The sequence below is a fragment of the Chiroxiphia lanceolata genome, chromosome 6 (assembly GCF_009829145.1).
Source record: "Chiroxiphia lanceolata isolate bChiLan1 chromosome 6, bChiLan1.pri, whole genome shotgun sequence".
Taxonomy (NCBI): Eukaryota; Metazoa; Chordata; class Aves; order Passeriformes; family Pipridae; genus Chiroxiphia; species Chiroxiphia lanceolata.
Window position 1 is genome coordinate 57,843,941 of NC_045642.1, and position 14,184 is coordinate 57,858,124.

The window sequence follows — 14,184 nt, forward strand, 5'->3', positions numbered from 1 at the left end:
AAAGTAAAATGAGGGGAAGTGGGTGTCTACTTATATCATTAAAACATGGAAAATACTACTTGATCTTAAAAAAAATAAACACACAAAAGATAACTTCAAAAATTCCCACTTTCAGGGGATCCTTCACTGAACTTATCACTAGACTCACTGGGCTGTCTTCCATTTATTAGCACTGCAACACTACCAAAAATGAACATATCAGCAAAATGTTCTGAAAAGTTCAATAATAGCTAAAGTGCAAGATTTTTCATCACTGGATTCTGAATTAATGAAAAAAAGAATCTCACGGTAGACTGTCAGCTCTGAGAATCAATAAATTATTTTTTCTGAGGACATGACAACAGTGTTAACATTTCTGACACAGCATGTTTTTTGCCTTCAACTCTTCACCTGTTAAATAGGCACAGTGCTCCTTACCATCTTTGCTAAGCATTTGAGGCCTTACATAAGAGACAAGTTGTTAGTACTTTAAAATCACCAGCTGAAACACATTGCACTTATTTTATTTTGTGGCACTTCTGAACAGAACCTGGTTTTCTCTGATATACATTCATTTTAGACTACACCACTGTTCAGTACTGTAAATGAAAGATAAAAGCAATAAAACTGCACTGACCTTTTCCTTAATGTAGATTCACAAACCTTGACCACCCTGATAACCTCTTTAACAGTCCGTCGGAAATCATGCATTCTTGCTGCCACCAGCAGAGCTGGAGAATGAGCAGGGAAAGTCAATATCAAAAAGAGAAAAATTTACTGAACAAAAGCAGAAAACAGTGGGATAACTATACCCTCTCTTCGTCCCTGCCTTCCGCTAAAGAGCTGTAAATGCTTATGCTCAGCTGTCTCCTTGAATACTTGACCTTACAAACTTTGCTTTCTACCCAATAAAATTAAGCCGATTGCAAATTACACCCTCAAAAATTCTATGCTTGGGGAAACCATGGTCAGCTACAGCACAAGAACATTTCATTGATCACGTTACTTTCAAAGTTATCATCTTTTTAGCAGAATTTACTGAATTCTGCCCTGAACAAAAAGACTTTCAGAGAAACACTGAATCTGCTTAAGCTGGTCTCCTCACCGCTGTCACCACTACCAACTGTCTTGCTGGTGCCCAAGTGCTCTCCTGGAAGACCCTCTATACAGATAACTAGTGCTGGCTGCAGTTTTGTTGTGTGCTGATTCAAAGCACCATCTCCATTTTGAAGCATCACCCCCACCCATCGTGCAGTGGCTCAGTGTGCAGAGCAGTTTTAAGCAGGCCAAAGTGCTTCCTTACAGAGGAAACTAAACCAGAGCTCCATTTCTGGTATATGTTTTAAAGTGCTTCTCATGGGAGCATCAGGGTCTAAACTAACAACTGGTCCTTCAAACAACATGTGGCACGGACATTTAGACCAGGTAACCAAACTAAACCCAGTCCACAGCCCAACAGGAGAACTGCACATTGCATGGATGGATGGAGGGGTTCAGCACCACCTGCTTCAATCTATTGATCCGTGTTTGTTCAGTCAAATTACCTGCTTGTGTGGATATAGTCCTTGTAGTGAATCAAAGAGCAGGCTGCTCTCCCATGCAGTCTAGACTCAAATTTTTAGCAATGTGCAATAAGCAAGTACTATTACCAAAAAGCAGCTAGAAATGTCAAGACAATTGTATAGCCCTGGGTTCCCAAAGGTTTGAGCTCTATTTCTCATTCAAGCATAGACACGTAAGATCTTTTAAATAAAATAAAGTGCATACGTGATCTCTGTGACTATCTACACCCTTTGTTACTCTGACCTCACTAGCTACTACCTTTTAACCTGACCCTCCCAAACCAGTAGGCTTTCTGCAAGCATCATGACAGCAATGGATCTTGGAAAAAGATGAAGAAAGAGAGAAAAATAATTTCACAAAACAGGTCAAAGAGGGCATTTCTTGCATAAGACTCTATGTAAAGACACAAATCAAAGTGCTTGCACTAATGGTGTCGTTTTAGCTGACAAAAAAACCTTTCAGCAGCTAGACCCTGCAGAGTGGGGGCAGAAAAAGCACCAGAAAGGAGCTTAAAAAAAAAAATCCAAACTGTAAGTTATAAAGGATCTGAGCAAGTACTGTAGAAACAAGGGCAAAATGAAGTTTGAGTTTCAGAAACTGTTTCGATGAATACCTATATAAATCTCTAGGTGCCTGACAGCACAAAACTCAGAGAGCATGGATATCACCAAGGAAATGAGAAAGTCCTCATCTGTTCCAGGCTTTCCCATCCACCCTGCTGCGGGGGAAGTGACACACCCAGCCTATGCCCTACCTGCCCCGCAGAGCCCGGAGGGCCGGCGCCCGGTGTGCATCCAGTCCCGCTTCATCCTCTGCAGCAGCCTGAGAGCCGTCATGGACACCTCGTGGTTCTTATCCCCAAACTCCAGCATGTGTGCAAAACGGGGAATATATAAACACGGATCTGCAACAGAAAGTAATAACATTATTTCTAATCCTACGTTTGATTTAGGAAATGCAGTGCTCAGGCAGAACTGCGAGGCCGCTGTGCTCGGCTTGCTCCACCTCTCAGCAAATAGACTGTGCTGCTGGGCCAGATCCTCTGACCACTAAGTTTTAGAGGCACCTTTTTGGTTAAGCTCAAACAAAATAATTTCTTGCTTTGTAGAGAAAAAAATCTTTAAAGCACTACACAAACATTTTCCTATACACTTTTCAGCGTCCAAGGCTGCACATGCTGACTCCGACATATGAGCAATGTTACTGGTACCAGTGAAATCAGACCCAAAGTAAAGCATTTTCAAAAGCTTTTGCAGAATAAGAACATGACTTAGACCCCAAATTTTTAATATCTCCTGCAAAGTAACAAGATAACTTGCATGCCCCATCTCAAACCTAACTACAAACTAAGCTTCAAAAAAAAATTCATTTGCCAGAAGACCCTCAGTCCCTAAGAAAAGTCAACCTTCAAAGTTAATTCCAGCTCCTTCTCAGACTCATATTCCAACAATACAAAACCACTGTTTATTACAGACAATAAGGCAGACTCTCCTTCTGTATAAATTGCTGGAACCCAACTAACATCAACAGCGCTATGACAATTTACAGCAGCCACAGATCTGCCTCCAGATGTATAAACTTATTTCAAGCGTCAGTGTTATCAGCTTCAAACTAACCAAAATATGTCAGCACGCATTGTGCTTTGCCTAAACCAATTTATAATTTATCAAACAATCTTGTAAAAGCTACACTTAACACATGTTTACTCTTACTTGAGATATCAATTTCTCATTTCCTGCCAGCCTTTTATCACTTGACCGAAAATCCATGATGTACGGTAAATTGTTAACTATTAGTCTCAACTCAATTTCCTCATCTGATCCCCTATGTGGGCACTTAAACTGCTAAATTCAGCTTGAAACACTGGAAAAATCTTAGGGATTTACAACTAATCAAAGCACCAAGTTCTAACAATGAAGCCCTGTTGCTATCCATAATTACCAAGATCACACCGTAGGTGATGATGCCTGTCAGCCCCGCAGAAGCATTTAAATGAAAGCACTTATCAAGCAAGAACTTTCAACCATGTCTCCCTCAAAACTGAAGAAACTCCAGAGTGCAGTCACCTTCTAAAGATGGCCCTAAAAATCAAAGGTTTAGAATAGAATAACCAATCCCCATGATTCTAAGGAGAGTTGTTCTGTACTTACAAGTATGAATTTATAAAGTTCAAGAGAAATTACCAATTCCAAATTCAACAACAACAAATAAAAACCCTTTCAGAAGACATAACCTGGGGTTCAACAGGCATTTAAACTTTGCTCTATACACTACAGGAACATGTGTGATGTTACAAAGAACGCCTGGTTTGCTTTTCCATCTCTTCTTAGCCAGAGAGGGCTCAACTTCAGCTCCTATGGTCTCCAGAGCAGAGTGGAGCAACTCAGCTCTTTCTTTGGAGATGAGTATCAGAGGCATTTACACAGTTGCTGTTTGTAGCTGTTGAAACATTTCTGCCGGCATTCATGCCCACAGGTCATTTGACAAGACATTGCGCATCGTTAATTTAAATTCTGAAGCTACCAAACACTCAGAAAATGAATACGCGGGTGGGTTTTAAATAACAAGCCTTAAAAAGGCTAAAAAAAGTAGGACTGTAAATATATAAATTCGAGGCAGGGCCTATATTTGCATAAACACATCCTGCATGGATGCAAACATTTGAAAAAAAAAAAATAAATAATTTCAGACGCTGTAAAGCCCAAGCACCTTGCTTCCTTCCAGAGGTGGCAAACCAGCACTGGTGCAGCGAGGGTGCCTTGCTCCCAGGAGTGTCCCCTTTGGCTTTGGGAGACCTCTGGGGCTGAAACCCTTCTGTAGGGTTTCAGCTGAGCAAGTTCAAGTCGGGCAAAAACCTCGTTGATTTTCCTCAAAGAGAGTGCTGGGGGCCCTGAAGCAGATCACAAGAAAAACGTTTATTTAATGTTTTAAGAAAGGAGCGTGTGATTCTCTGAAAACTTTCCCTTCTCTCCTGATCCCATTCCTGACTTGAAACCTGGGACTTTTCAAAGAACCTTGATGCCACATTAACAGGGACGCAGAAAAGCATCTCGGGCACCGTTTAGAAGAGCGCTCCCCACCAAAACAGGTAACCGGGAGCGCAACAGCAGCAGCCGAGTCCCGCTGCTGGTCGCTCTCAGGAAAAGGGCACGGTGCGGGGTTCAGTCCCCGCCGAACGACAGCCCGGGGGACGGGCGGGAGGTCCCAGGCCGGGAGTGCGCGCACAGCCGGGGCACGGCGGCTGCGGGAAAAACGGAGGACACCCCTGCAGCCTCCCTCGGCTTCAGTAACCCCTCCGGGGCCGTGCCCCCCGCGCCCGCAGCCGGCCAGGGCGGCGGCCCCGGCGGGACAGCGCGGCTCCCCCGCCCGGCGGAGCGCGGTGCAGCGGCGCCCCCGCCCGGGCCGCTCGAGAACGGCGCTGAGCACCCGGGGCCGCCCGCTCCGCCCCGCCGCGCTCCCGCCGCGCTGCCCCGCGTCCCTCCGCGTCTGCTCCGCTCCGGCCGGACCGCGGGCACCGGGGCCGTGCCGAGGGACCGACCGACTGCGGAGACACCCCGGGGCTCCCTCCCGGAGGGCTCCGGGCGCTGCGCACGTAGGCGCGGGGGGCGGTGCCGGGCGGGGGGCGGCTCTTCCCCGCCGCGCCCCCGCGCTCGCCATTGGCGCGGGCGGCCGTGACGCGCGGCGTGGCCGCTGCCTCTTAGTGCGGGAGGCGGAGGCAGGGCCCGGCAGAGCCGCGCCGAGCCGAGCTGAGCCAAGCTCGGCTGCGCAGCGTCGCATCCCGCCGCATCCCACCGCGAGGGGAGCGCCAGGGGCAGCGCCTCGTCCCGCCCGCCGCGCAGGAGCCGGGGCCGCCCCCGCGGGCAGCAGCGCCCCCGGCGCGGGTGGGAGGAGCGCGGAGGAACAGCGGCGGCCGCGGGGAGCGGAGGAAAGTTGGTGCGAGCGGCGGCGGGGCCGCCCGGGAGCGGGACTGCAGGCGAGCCGCCGCCTCGGCTCGGCCCGGCCGCCGCGGATGTGCCCCCGGCGGGCCGGGAAGGACGGAGCGGAGCGCTGGCGGCGGAGATCGGGCGGCTGGCTGCGCTTCACCCTCGCCGGGCTGCTGCACTCGGAGGATTTGTGGATTGACTTTCGCTCCTGACCCACCACCTCGGCCGGATTCCTGGGGTTTTGTTGCTGGATTTTGTTGTTGTTTTTTTTTTTCTCCATTTTTGATTTTTTTTATTTTTCTGTCCCCTTTCATCGGGGAAGGAACTGTCCGCCGGCCCCGCTCGGGTTCCCCGCTGCAGTCGTGGCAGTGCCGTGGAGGCTGGGACACCCCCGCAAGCCAAGGTGAGCGCTGGCACTGATCCGACACAGCATCACCCCTTTCCCCCCCGGAAAGGTGCGTCGGGCCGGTAACCAAAGAGCGCGCACACACTCTAAAAAAAAACCAAAGGCCACCCTGCATCTAGAAGCGTACAAAATATCCTGATAGTGGGACTCGCATTTGGGATCTGTTAGTTCTCTTGCTCATGCCACTGCCCCCTGGTTGCCTCAATGGCAGGATCATGAAGTGTTTGACTTTTTTTCTTCTGCTTCCAGAGACCTTAAAGAAGTCCAAAAAGAGTGTGAGGTCAAACGGCAAGGTGCCAGGATGCTATGAGATAGTGCCCCTGTCCCTGAAGAAGAAGATGGCTGCAGAACTTTACCCTGCCAGCACCAACACTAACATTGCAAACAGCAACGCCGCCGCCGCCGCCACCGCTGCCAACAGCAAGAAGAACGCCCTGCAGCTCCAGCAGAGCGCCCAGCCGCCCCCGCCGCCCCAGCTCCAAAACCTCAACAACAACAACTTGGAGAGCGCCAACTGGCAATCCTTCCATCCCACGCTGCGGGAGAGGTAAGGGCCAGGCTCGCCGGACCCTCCCCGGGCGGGCGGGAGAGAGAGAGAGGCGCCCGCCCTGTGCACCTGCGCCCCGGCCGGGCGAGAGGGCAGGGATGGGCTGGAGCCGGCGGGAGGCTGGGGCACCGGGCGAGGGGCAGCCCGCGGCTAACGGGGCTTCTCCCCCCTCCCCTGCTTGCAGGAACGCGCTGATGTTCAATAACGAACTCATGGCTGACGTTCACTTCATCGTGGGCCCGCCAGGGGCATCCAAGAAAGTTCCTGCCCATAAGGTTTGTGCAGATAATTTTTTGGCTTTTTAATGCTGCTGTGCAGATTGCCTTCTACCTCTGCTTTTACAACTAGGTTGCACTTTTTTTCCCCCCTCTAATTACAGCTCTTGTCTAATCCCAGAAGTAATTCACATACACTGCAATTAAAGGGAACAGTCTAAGGCAGTGTTCTGCCTCCACTGCAGCTTGTAACTTTCCCTAAATGTAGCTCTTAGCGAAGCCAGCACGCTCAGCTGTTCCTGATCCATGTTACTGAGGCTTCTCTCTCTTTATTTTCCAGTATGTTTTGGCAGTTGGTAGCTCTGTCTTCTATGCTATGTTTTATGGCGATCTCGCAGAGGTCAAATCTGAAATCCATATACCAGATGTGGAACCTGCAGCCTTTCTAATCCTATTAAAGTAAGTGGCCTCTACAAGTCTACTAATTACATGGACAAAATCAAAGTAGCTTATAAAATATACATCTCCTAATTGGCATTGTGCAATATGCACTTATTGCTGTTTACTTAATGTGCTGACAAATACTGAATGTCAGATTCACTGCCAGCAAAGACGACTATAGATTATTTTCATGGCCTACTTTTTTTTTTTTCCCTAAGAAACTATTTTTTTTTTTCCCCATCTAGATACATGTATAGTGATGAAATAGACCTGGAAGCTGACACAGTTCTGGCTACACTGTATGCTGCCAAGAAGTACATCGTGCCGGCCCTAGCAAAGGCTTGCGTCAATTTTTTGGAGACCAGCTTAGAAGCGAAGAACGCTTGTGTCCTGCTGTCTCAGAGCAGGCTCTTCGAGGAGCCAGAGCTGACGCAGCGCTGCTGGGAAGTGATTGATGCTCAGGCAGAAATGGCACTGAAGTCAGAGGGCTTCTGTGAGATAGATCAACAAACACTAGAGATCATTGTAACCCGGGAGGCACTCAACACCAAGGAAGTGGTAGTTTTCGAGGCTGTTCTCAACTGGGCAGAGGCTGAATGCAAAAGGCAAGGGCTGCCCGTTACGCCACGCAACAAGAGGAATGTATTAGGGAAAGCTTTGTACTTGGTGCGGATTCCAACCATGACTTTGGAAGAGTTTGCCAACGGAGCTGCCCAGTCCGACATCCTCACCCTTGAGGAAACTCACAACATATTCCTATGGTACACGGCCGCAAACAAACCCAAATTAGAGTTTCCACTGACAAAGAGAAAAGGACTCGTGCCTCAGCGATGCCATCGGTTCCAGTCGTCTGCGTATCGCAGCAATCAGTGGAGGTACCGAGGGCGATGTGACAGTATTCAGTTTGCCGTAGACAAACGGATATTTATAGCAGGACTGGGATTGTATGGGTCGAGCTGTGGCAAAGCTGAGTACAGCGTCAAAATCGAACTGAAGCGCTTAGGTGTTGTCCTTGCTCAAAATCTGACAAAGTTTACCTCTGACGGCTCCAGCAACACCTTCTCTGTGTGGTTTGAACACCCTGTGCAGGTTGAGCAAGACACATTTTACAATGTAAGTGCTATTCTTGACGGTAACGAACTCAGTTACTTTGGACAAGAGGGAATGACTGAAGTGCAATGCGGGAAAGTGACGTTCCAGTTCCAGTGCTCCTCGGACAGTACTAATGGAACCGGAGTACAAGGAGGACAAATACCTGAGCTCATTTTCTATGCATGATGCATTTCACCTTGATTGTATTCCAATGCTGCAATGATGCACATTAAGGGATTTTTCTGTTTCTATGAACTCTGCAGCAGTATGGAATGTTGCGCTACTTACCTATCTGCTACATCAGGCTATACAAATAAGTGAAGGAATGCTCTTGAATTTAATCTTATTTTATTTATTCATAAGCTATTTGACTTAATTATTAAGACTGCAACAAGCAGAAAAATGTTAAATTTTGCACGTACTGTGCATTTATTTTGTATATAGATAACTAACTTGCTGACTTAAACAGAATGTTCTAAACTAGAGCAGTTTAAGAATCTGTGAAATATAAAACATTTTTACTTGCCCTAAATCCTGTGTACTTGATCATTGCTGATCTTATGGCTCGTGTATGTTAATTCATGTACAGTTAACAGGGGTGATGATGACATTATGGTCTGGTCCTCATGTGCATTTACACATGGCAAATACAAAGGTTCCCTTGCCTGGTAACTTAAACTATCCATCAGCAGCCTTTATTTCCCTTCAAAAAAGGGGAGCTGACATTTATGGAAGCTTGGGGTTTTTGTGTGTTGCCCAAGCTGAAGACAGGCGAACCATCAGTATAATCAAAGTTGATCAAAATCATCCTGTGGTTATATTTGAAAGCTTCTAGTACCCCTTCACACACATCAGCTGCAGTAACCTCCAGCCTGCCCAGCAAACAGCAACACTGCCACTTGCACCTGTCCAAACTGTACCCCATTTGAAAGGCTAGAGTCAAGACATACAGATGAAGCTTAATTCAGTGACAGGCTCCATCACAGATTTAGCCCAGAGCTGTAATACTGGCAGCCACCGTCTAAATTTACATCCTGTCCTTACAATATTTAGCAGCAGACAGTAGAGAAATAATTGCAAAATGGTCTTTGGGTTCACTCAAGAGTGCTAATTAGAAATAAGCCCTCTTAAACAAAAACTGTTGGATCTTCCCCCCCTTCTGCATAGTCTCATGCACTATCAGCAGTCATTTTATGCTAGTACCCTTTTCTCAGAGAGTGATAAAAGTAGGTGTTTTTTTCTCAAGTGTCAGACAATCATTACAGATGAGCCAATTAGAAATACCTACTGGTTTCTGTAAATCTCTCTTCTTGTAATGACCTTGTAAAGAATACTCAAACAGCAGTCTAAACCAATATTTTTCCCATGTACAACAAGTACCTCTACAGCTAACATTTCTTGTTTGCCTTTTTCTAATCTGCATTAATTTTCACCTTGAAGCTAAGCTGCAATACAAATTCTGCCTGTTCTCTCAAAAAAAAAAAAAAGTAATGAAAAATAAGAAGGGAACTGAATTATTGAAAACAAGAACTTTCTACCAGACAAAGCCAGCACACCAGGATGGCCAACAGCTGCACAGGTGATGTTCAGCAAGAGCTGCTGGTTCTCTTGCTGCAAAGGCAGCAGTTCAGTGCCAGCTGAGTACAGCTGAAGGGGGTGTGTGTGTGTGTTGTTCTTCAACACAGACATCTGATTCTCTCAGTACAGATTAAGGAGAGTGGGAGTAAGAGTGGGTAAAGATAACATGAAGATAATTCCTGAACAGAGGTGGATAAGAGTCACAAGACCTCACTGTAAACGCACTCTTTTAACTGGAATTGGCACAAATTCCCTTGGCTTAAAAGCCACAGCCTAGACAACAGTGTTTTTAGCCTTTTGACAGGTTAAAACCCACCTTCCTATCACGATTATGATTTCAGCGTTGACTTATTAAAGTTATTCACATGTTTGGAAAAAGTTGCTCCTCATTTTCCATCAAGCCACTTGTATTTCGAGCATGGAACACCTCACCTACAGGTGATGGACAGATAGTAAATTTGGCAAATGTTTATCAAATGTTTATGAAATGTTACATCTGTGGAAGTGAAGCGTGATAGGCCTGTGCAAGCTTGCAGACACACACAAATTTGTTACACATCAGCCCATTGTCTTAGGATGGCCTAAATGACTCTCAGAAAAAGCAACAAAATTATTTGCAAAAGAAAATAGCATCTAGTTCCAAAACACCTCTTACATAAAGCCTGTTCTCTTATATAAAGGAGAACAGGCTCTTACAGTCAGCAATGCTCTTCTGCCTGGATTGATTCCAGCTTCATTTTAAAGTTACTACTTGGATATTTAGCACACAGTACTATGTATATATATACATTCATACATACATATTTTTGTCAAGTAATCATGCAAAAACCACACTCAAATAGTCAAAAGTCAACTCATAAAAAAAAATACCTATGGCTGGAGCATTTATGCAGAGTTCTCTGGCCAACAGAAGGAAAGTTTTTCCCAGCACATAGACATTCACCTATTAAAAGACAAAAAAAATAATTATTTAAATCTTAAACCACAAATGTTTTTAATAGAACACTTATATGGAAATAAGAAAACCCCAATTTTGGAATCCTAAACAACCCGCTTTAAAAAAATTCAATTGAAGTAATACAAGTGATATTCATAGGTATAGGATAATACTTGGTGCTTGTCAAAATCTGCACAAATTAGCATTGTAAATCAAAGCATAAATTTATCTTGAAAAAAATAAAAAAAGTTGCTCATCATGTTCTTCAGTGGGTTCAGTGCTGCTCTGTAGTATAGTTTTTCAGTTGTCACCTAAAATCATAAGGCATTAAGTAGACTTCAATATAATATCAGTATATATAAAGTGTCATTTATCTTGTAACATTACAAAACCTGAGCAAATACTCACAAGTCAGTGCAAATTTCAGTTCTGCAAGATCATCTGTAGTGGGATAATTAAGTATTGCATAAGCACACGCCAAACTTTCCACCAAATCAAGGAGTGGTTCTGCATGCCCCAAGGGTTATTTGTCATCTCTTACTGTTTGGACATTGGCCCAGATCACATTAAAAACATTAGGAATATAAAAAAAGAATAATAAAAAAAAATAGATTCAGAAAAGCTTTAAACCACACTAGTTCTGCTCAGGCTCCAGGGAGAGAGCTCTGCTCCCCTCCTCTCCCCTTCAGTGCTGCACCCAGGAGGATGTAAACTGAGGGGAGGAGTTACTCTTCATACTCTGATTTGCAATTTATAGCATAGGCAACTACATTTGTATTTTACAAGTCTGAGGAAGTTTTCTTTCTCTATCTTAAGATGTGTTTTTGTGGTCAGCAAGAAAGGCAGGATATACTCCAGTTCCCTATCAGTCCCAAACATTCCCACAGAGCTCCGTGAACACCTTGCTCCCCCCCAAGGCATATGTAAAGGTCAAGGTTAGTATAAAAAACTCCATCCTCCTACACTCCCAACAAATAGGTTTGGGGTTTTTCTTAAGGATAGTATATACTCTATGGCTTTTATACAACAGAACTGCCCCTCTCTTTCCTATGCCTGGATAATAAAGGCATTTACCAAGCAGTCAATTACCCAACTGAACTGTGGAACATGGTGCAAGCCTATGGAACTAAAAAACTGTTACTAATCTCTTTTGGTTTCATCAAAGAGCTTTGCCAACGTTAGTTTAAAAGCAGACTTTCCTCCCAAGTTTATATATGCTTCTACCAACCTAGCAAAAATAAATATATATATATTTAAACAACAACAAAAATAAAACCCCAAACAACTGATACATTTGCACCTAGTACTTCAAAATGTTTATGTGAAAGTCTTCTTGACATGTATTTTTCTCAAATTTAAAAAAAAAAAAAATTAGAAATGAGAACTTCAAAGAAATCCTCAGAATGATCACGTGCCCTGAAAGTGACTGTGCAATCAAGTACATATGATATGATGGTAATTCATTCCATATTTAGTGAAAAGTGGTGAATACCTTCCATGCTGCATCTGACCAATGGTTGGACCAGCCTAGAAGACGCAAAAGTACAGCCTTAAACTTTACTGTCCTTTTTTTTCCTGAAAATAGCAGACAACACAGAAGCACTATTCTATGGGAAGGATGTGAACAAAATATAACCTCTGAATAAGAAGTATATTTTCTAGGAAATAAGTCACCAAGTTTCATACAGAAAAATAAGCACCTACTGAATCTGGCAATTCATACTGGAGTCTGAGAGCGTGTGACTTTCCATCAGCCATAGACAGAACAGATATGGCTACAGCAAAGTATCTGCAGTGTTTCAGTTGGCTTTAGACTCACTGCAAGCTCGAAATGGCTTGTTTTGACCTTTTGTCTAAAAAAATATTAACATAAAGAATGAGGGTTTGGCTGTAGTTTCAGCCTTCTAAGCTGGCCGACCAAGTTACTATAAATCTTAAACCTCATCACTTAGATCGTGTTCTGCAAGGACGATTTCACCGCACAAATCAATAACGTTACTTCAGTGGAGCCAAGGAGATATGATGTTTCCATTAGAGGCTTCACAAACTCATCTAGTTCTTTCATTTTAGTCTAGAAAAAAAAACCCAAAACTCAAAATGAGTATTTATCCTTCTAATCTTTCTGCTTGTCACGACATCCAAATACGTGATGTTTGTCTCCATCAAACGATGTCACTCTCTAAGAAACTCCTCCCAGGCAAACTTTCCGTAAATGCAATAATAAAGAACAAATAAATATGAAGAGGCATAAAGAAGAAGGTTTTTTTTTTTAAGTGAAGTTCTAACAATCAAAAGGGGTGCCAAATTAAATCTAAAGCAAAGACAAATGCATAATAAATGTGCTCAATGACTTTATATCTTTCTCTCCTTAGCCTAAGAGCCTCCTGATCCAGAGTCTATTTGAGAAGTAATACACTAAATCTAACCTGCTTTTCCACTTCACTCATATCTTCAGTGTTTTATGACTGACTTCAAGGGGTAGTCAGTGTATTTGCACAAAATAATAAATGCAAATAGAAATGGTACATCAGGGAATTTCTTTCTTTTGATCACAAGCACATTTCTTTGTAGTTTCTGGGTACTACCAATTTAGAAAGAAAGCAAAATATACAGCGAATTACATGCTCTACATGGTCTTCCTCATGAAGCTCACACATTCCTAATGCTAGGGAAAAAAAAAATCACAAAAAGAATGAAGAACATTTACTTGCTTTTAGTTTTCCTGGCAAATCAGTAGGGAAAAAAAAACAAACAACAACTTAAGGCCCTCTCAAACAATATGCTTCTCAACTTTAAAAATTGACCAGATATTGACAGGTTCTGGGACGTTTCTCGTAAATGAGAAATTAAAGGTGGCATAAGGCTCACCCAGGAATCTGTAATGCCACTGAGCTGCTAAAACATGATATTTAAGAACTTCTGGGTTTACTGGAAGACTGCTCTTTCTCTAAAATTTTATGCCACTATTGCTAATTTCAGTATTACGTGCACACACAGATCCTGCAACAGAGGAGATATGATAAACAATAGGCATGTAGAGAGGGCCTCTCTTTACTTCTCATCATTTGTATGGTTTTTTGCACTCCATTAAGCTTAGAAAATTAAGAGAATTAATTTAGAGGCCTACTTTAATTTCTAGTTCTTTCTTCATTAAGAACTTCTTATAAAAATTCATATACTCCAATCCATCAAAAGCTTAATGCTCCAAATTTAGAATCATATGACATTTGCATTTATAAAACCTAATTTTATATGAGTTCTTAGAATGGTGAATAAACAAAAATGCCCTTCTAAAACGATGTCTCTGGCTTAAACTTGAATTGGTGCAGCTTTAGAGCTTATCACATCAATTTCAGCCTCTTTTCCCCCTTAATTTAAAAGGATCCTACTGAAAAACAGTATTTCCCCAAACTCTCCCCAATCAAAACTGTCAAAGTGAAACAATGGTTTATGCACTTTCATAAGACGTTCCTCTTTTTCCGCAAATTTTCATCAGATATTAG

At 43.8% G+C, this 14,184-nt stretch overlaps 2 protein-coding genes across 4 annotated transcripts in view; one reads left to right on the forward strand and one right to left on the reverse strand.

The window, feature by feature from the left end:
- The window catches only part of BRF1 (BRF1 RNA polymerase III transcription initiation factor subunit), a 174,750-nt gene that overhangs the window by 83,970 nt on the left and 76,596 nt on the right, over window positions 1–14,184 (reverse strand). For both annotated transcript variants that reach the window (XM_032689975.1, XM_032689976.1), the window contains exons 5-7: window positions 10,615–10,687; window positions 2,297–2,446; window positions 617–710 (exon numbers count right to left, since the gene is read on the reverse strand). In XM_032689975.1, the coding sequence (XP_032545866.1) occupies window positions 617–710; window positions 2,297–2,446; window positions 10,615–10,687 (317 nt within the window). The remainder of the gene's footprint in view (window positions 1–616; window positions 711–2,296; window positions 2,447–10,614; window positions 10,688–14,184) is intronic.
- BTBD6 (BTB domain containing 6) lies at window positions 5,337–8,698 on the forward strand. 2 transcript variants are annotated; one of them, XM_032689979.1, is made up of 5 exons: window positions 5,337–5,868; window positions 6,121–6,418; window positions 6,603–6,693; window positions 6,974–7,092; window positions 7,320–8,698. In XM_032689979.1, the coding sequence occupies exons 2-5, from the start codon at window positions 6,210–6,212 to the stop codon at window positions 8,350–8,352; spliced, it is 1,452 nt and encodes a 483-aa protein (XP_032545870.1). In that variant the 5' UTR covers window positions 5,337–5,868; window positions 6,121–6,209; the 3' UTR covers window positions 8,353–8,698. The 2 variants fall into 2 exon arrangements, with proteins under 2 accessions (XP_032545870.1, XP_032545869.1); XM_032689978.1 differs by lacking the exon at window positions 5,337–5,868 and having other exon boundaries at window positions 5,876–6,418.

What these genes read in the sequence shown, in the direction of transcription:
- BTBD6 (XM_032689978.1), top strand. Translation starts at nt 6,051, where the DNA reads ATGCCACTGCCCCCTGGTTGCCTCAATGGCAGGATCATGAAGTGTTTG. An exon ending in CATCCCACGCTGCGGGAGAG is followed by an intron (nt 6,419 to 6,602) that starts GTAAGGGCCAGG and finishes CCCTGCTTGCAG; the next exon opens with GAACGCGCTGATGTTCAATA. An exon ending in GCCTTTCTAATCCTATTAAA is followed by an intron (nt 7,093 to 7,319) that starts GTAAGTGGCCTC and finishes TTCCCCATCTAG; the next exon opens with ATACATGTATAGTGATGAAA.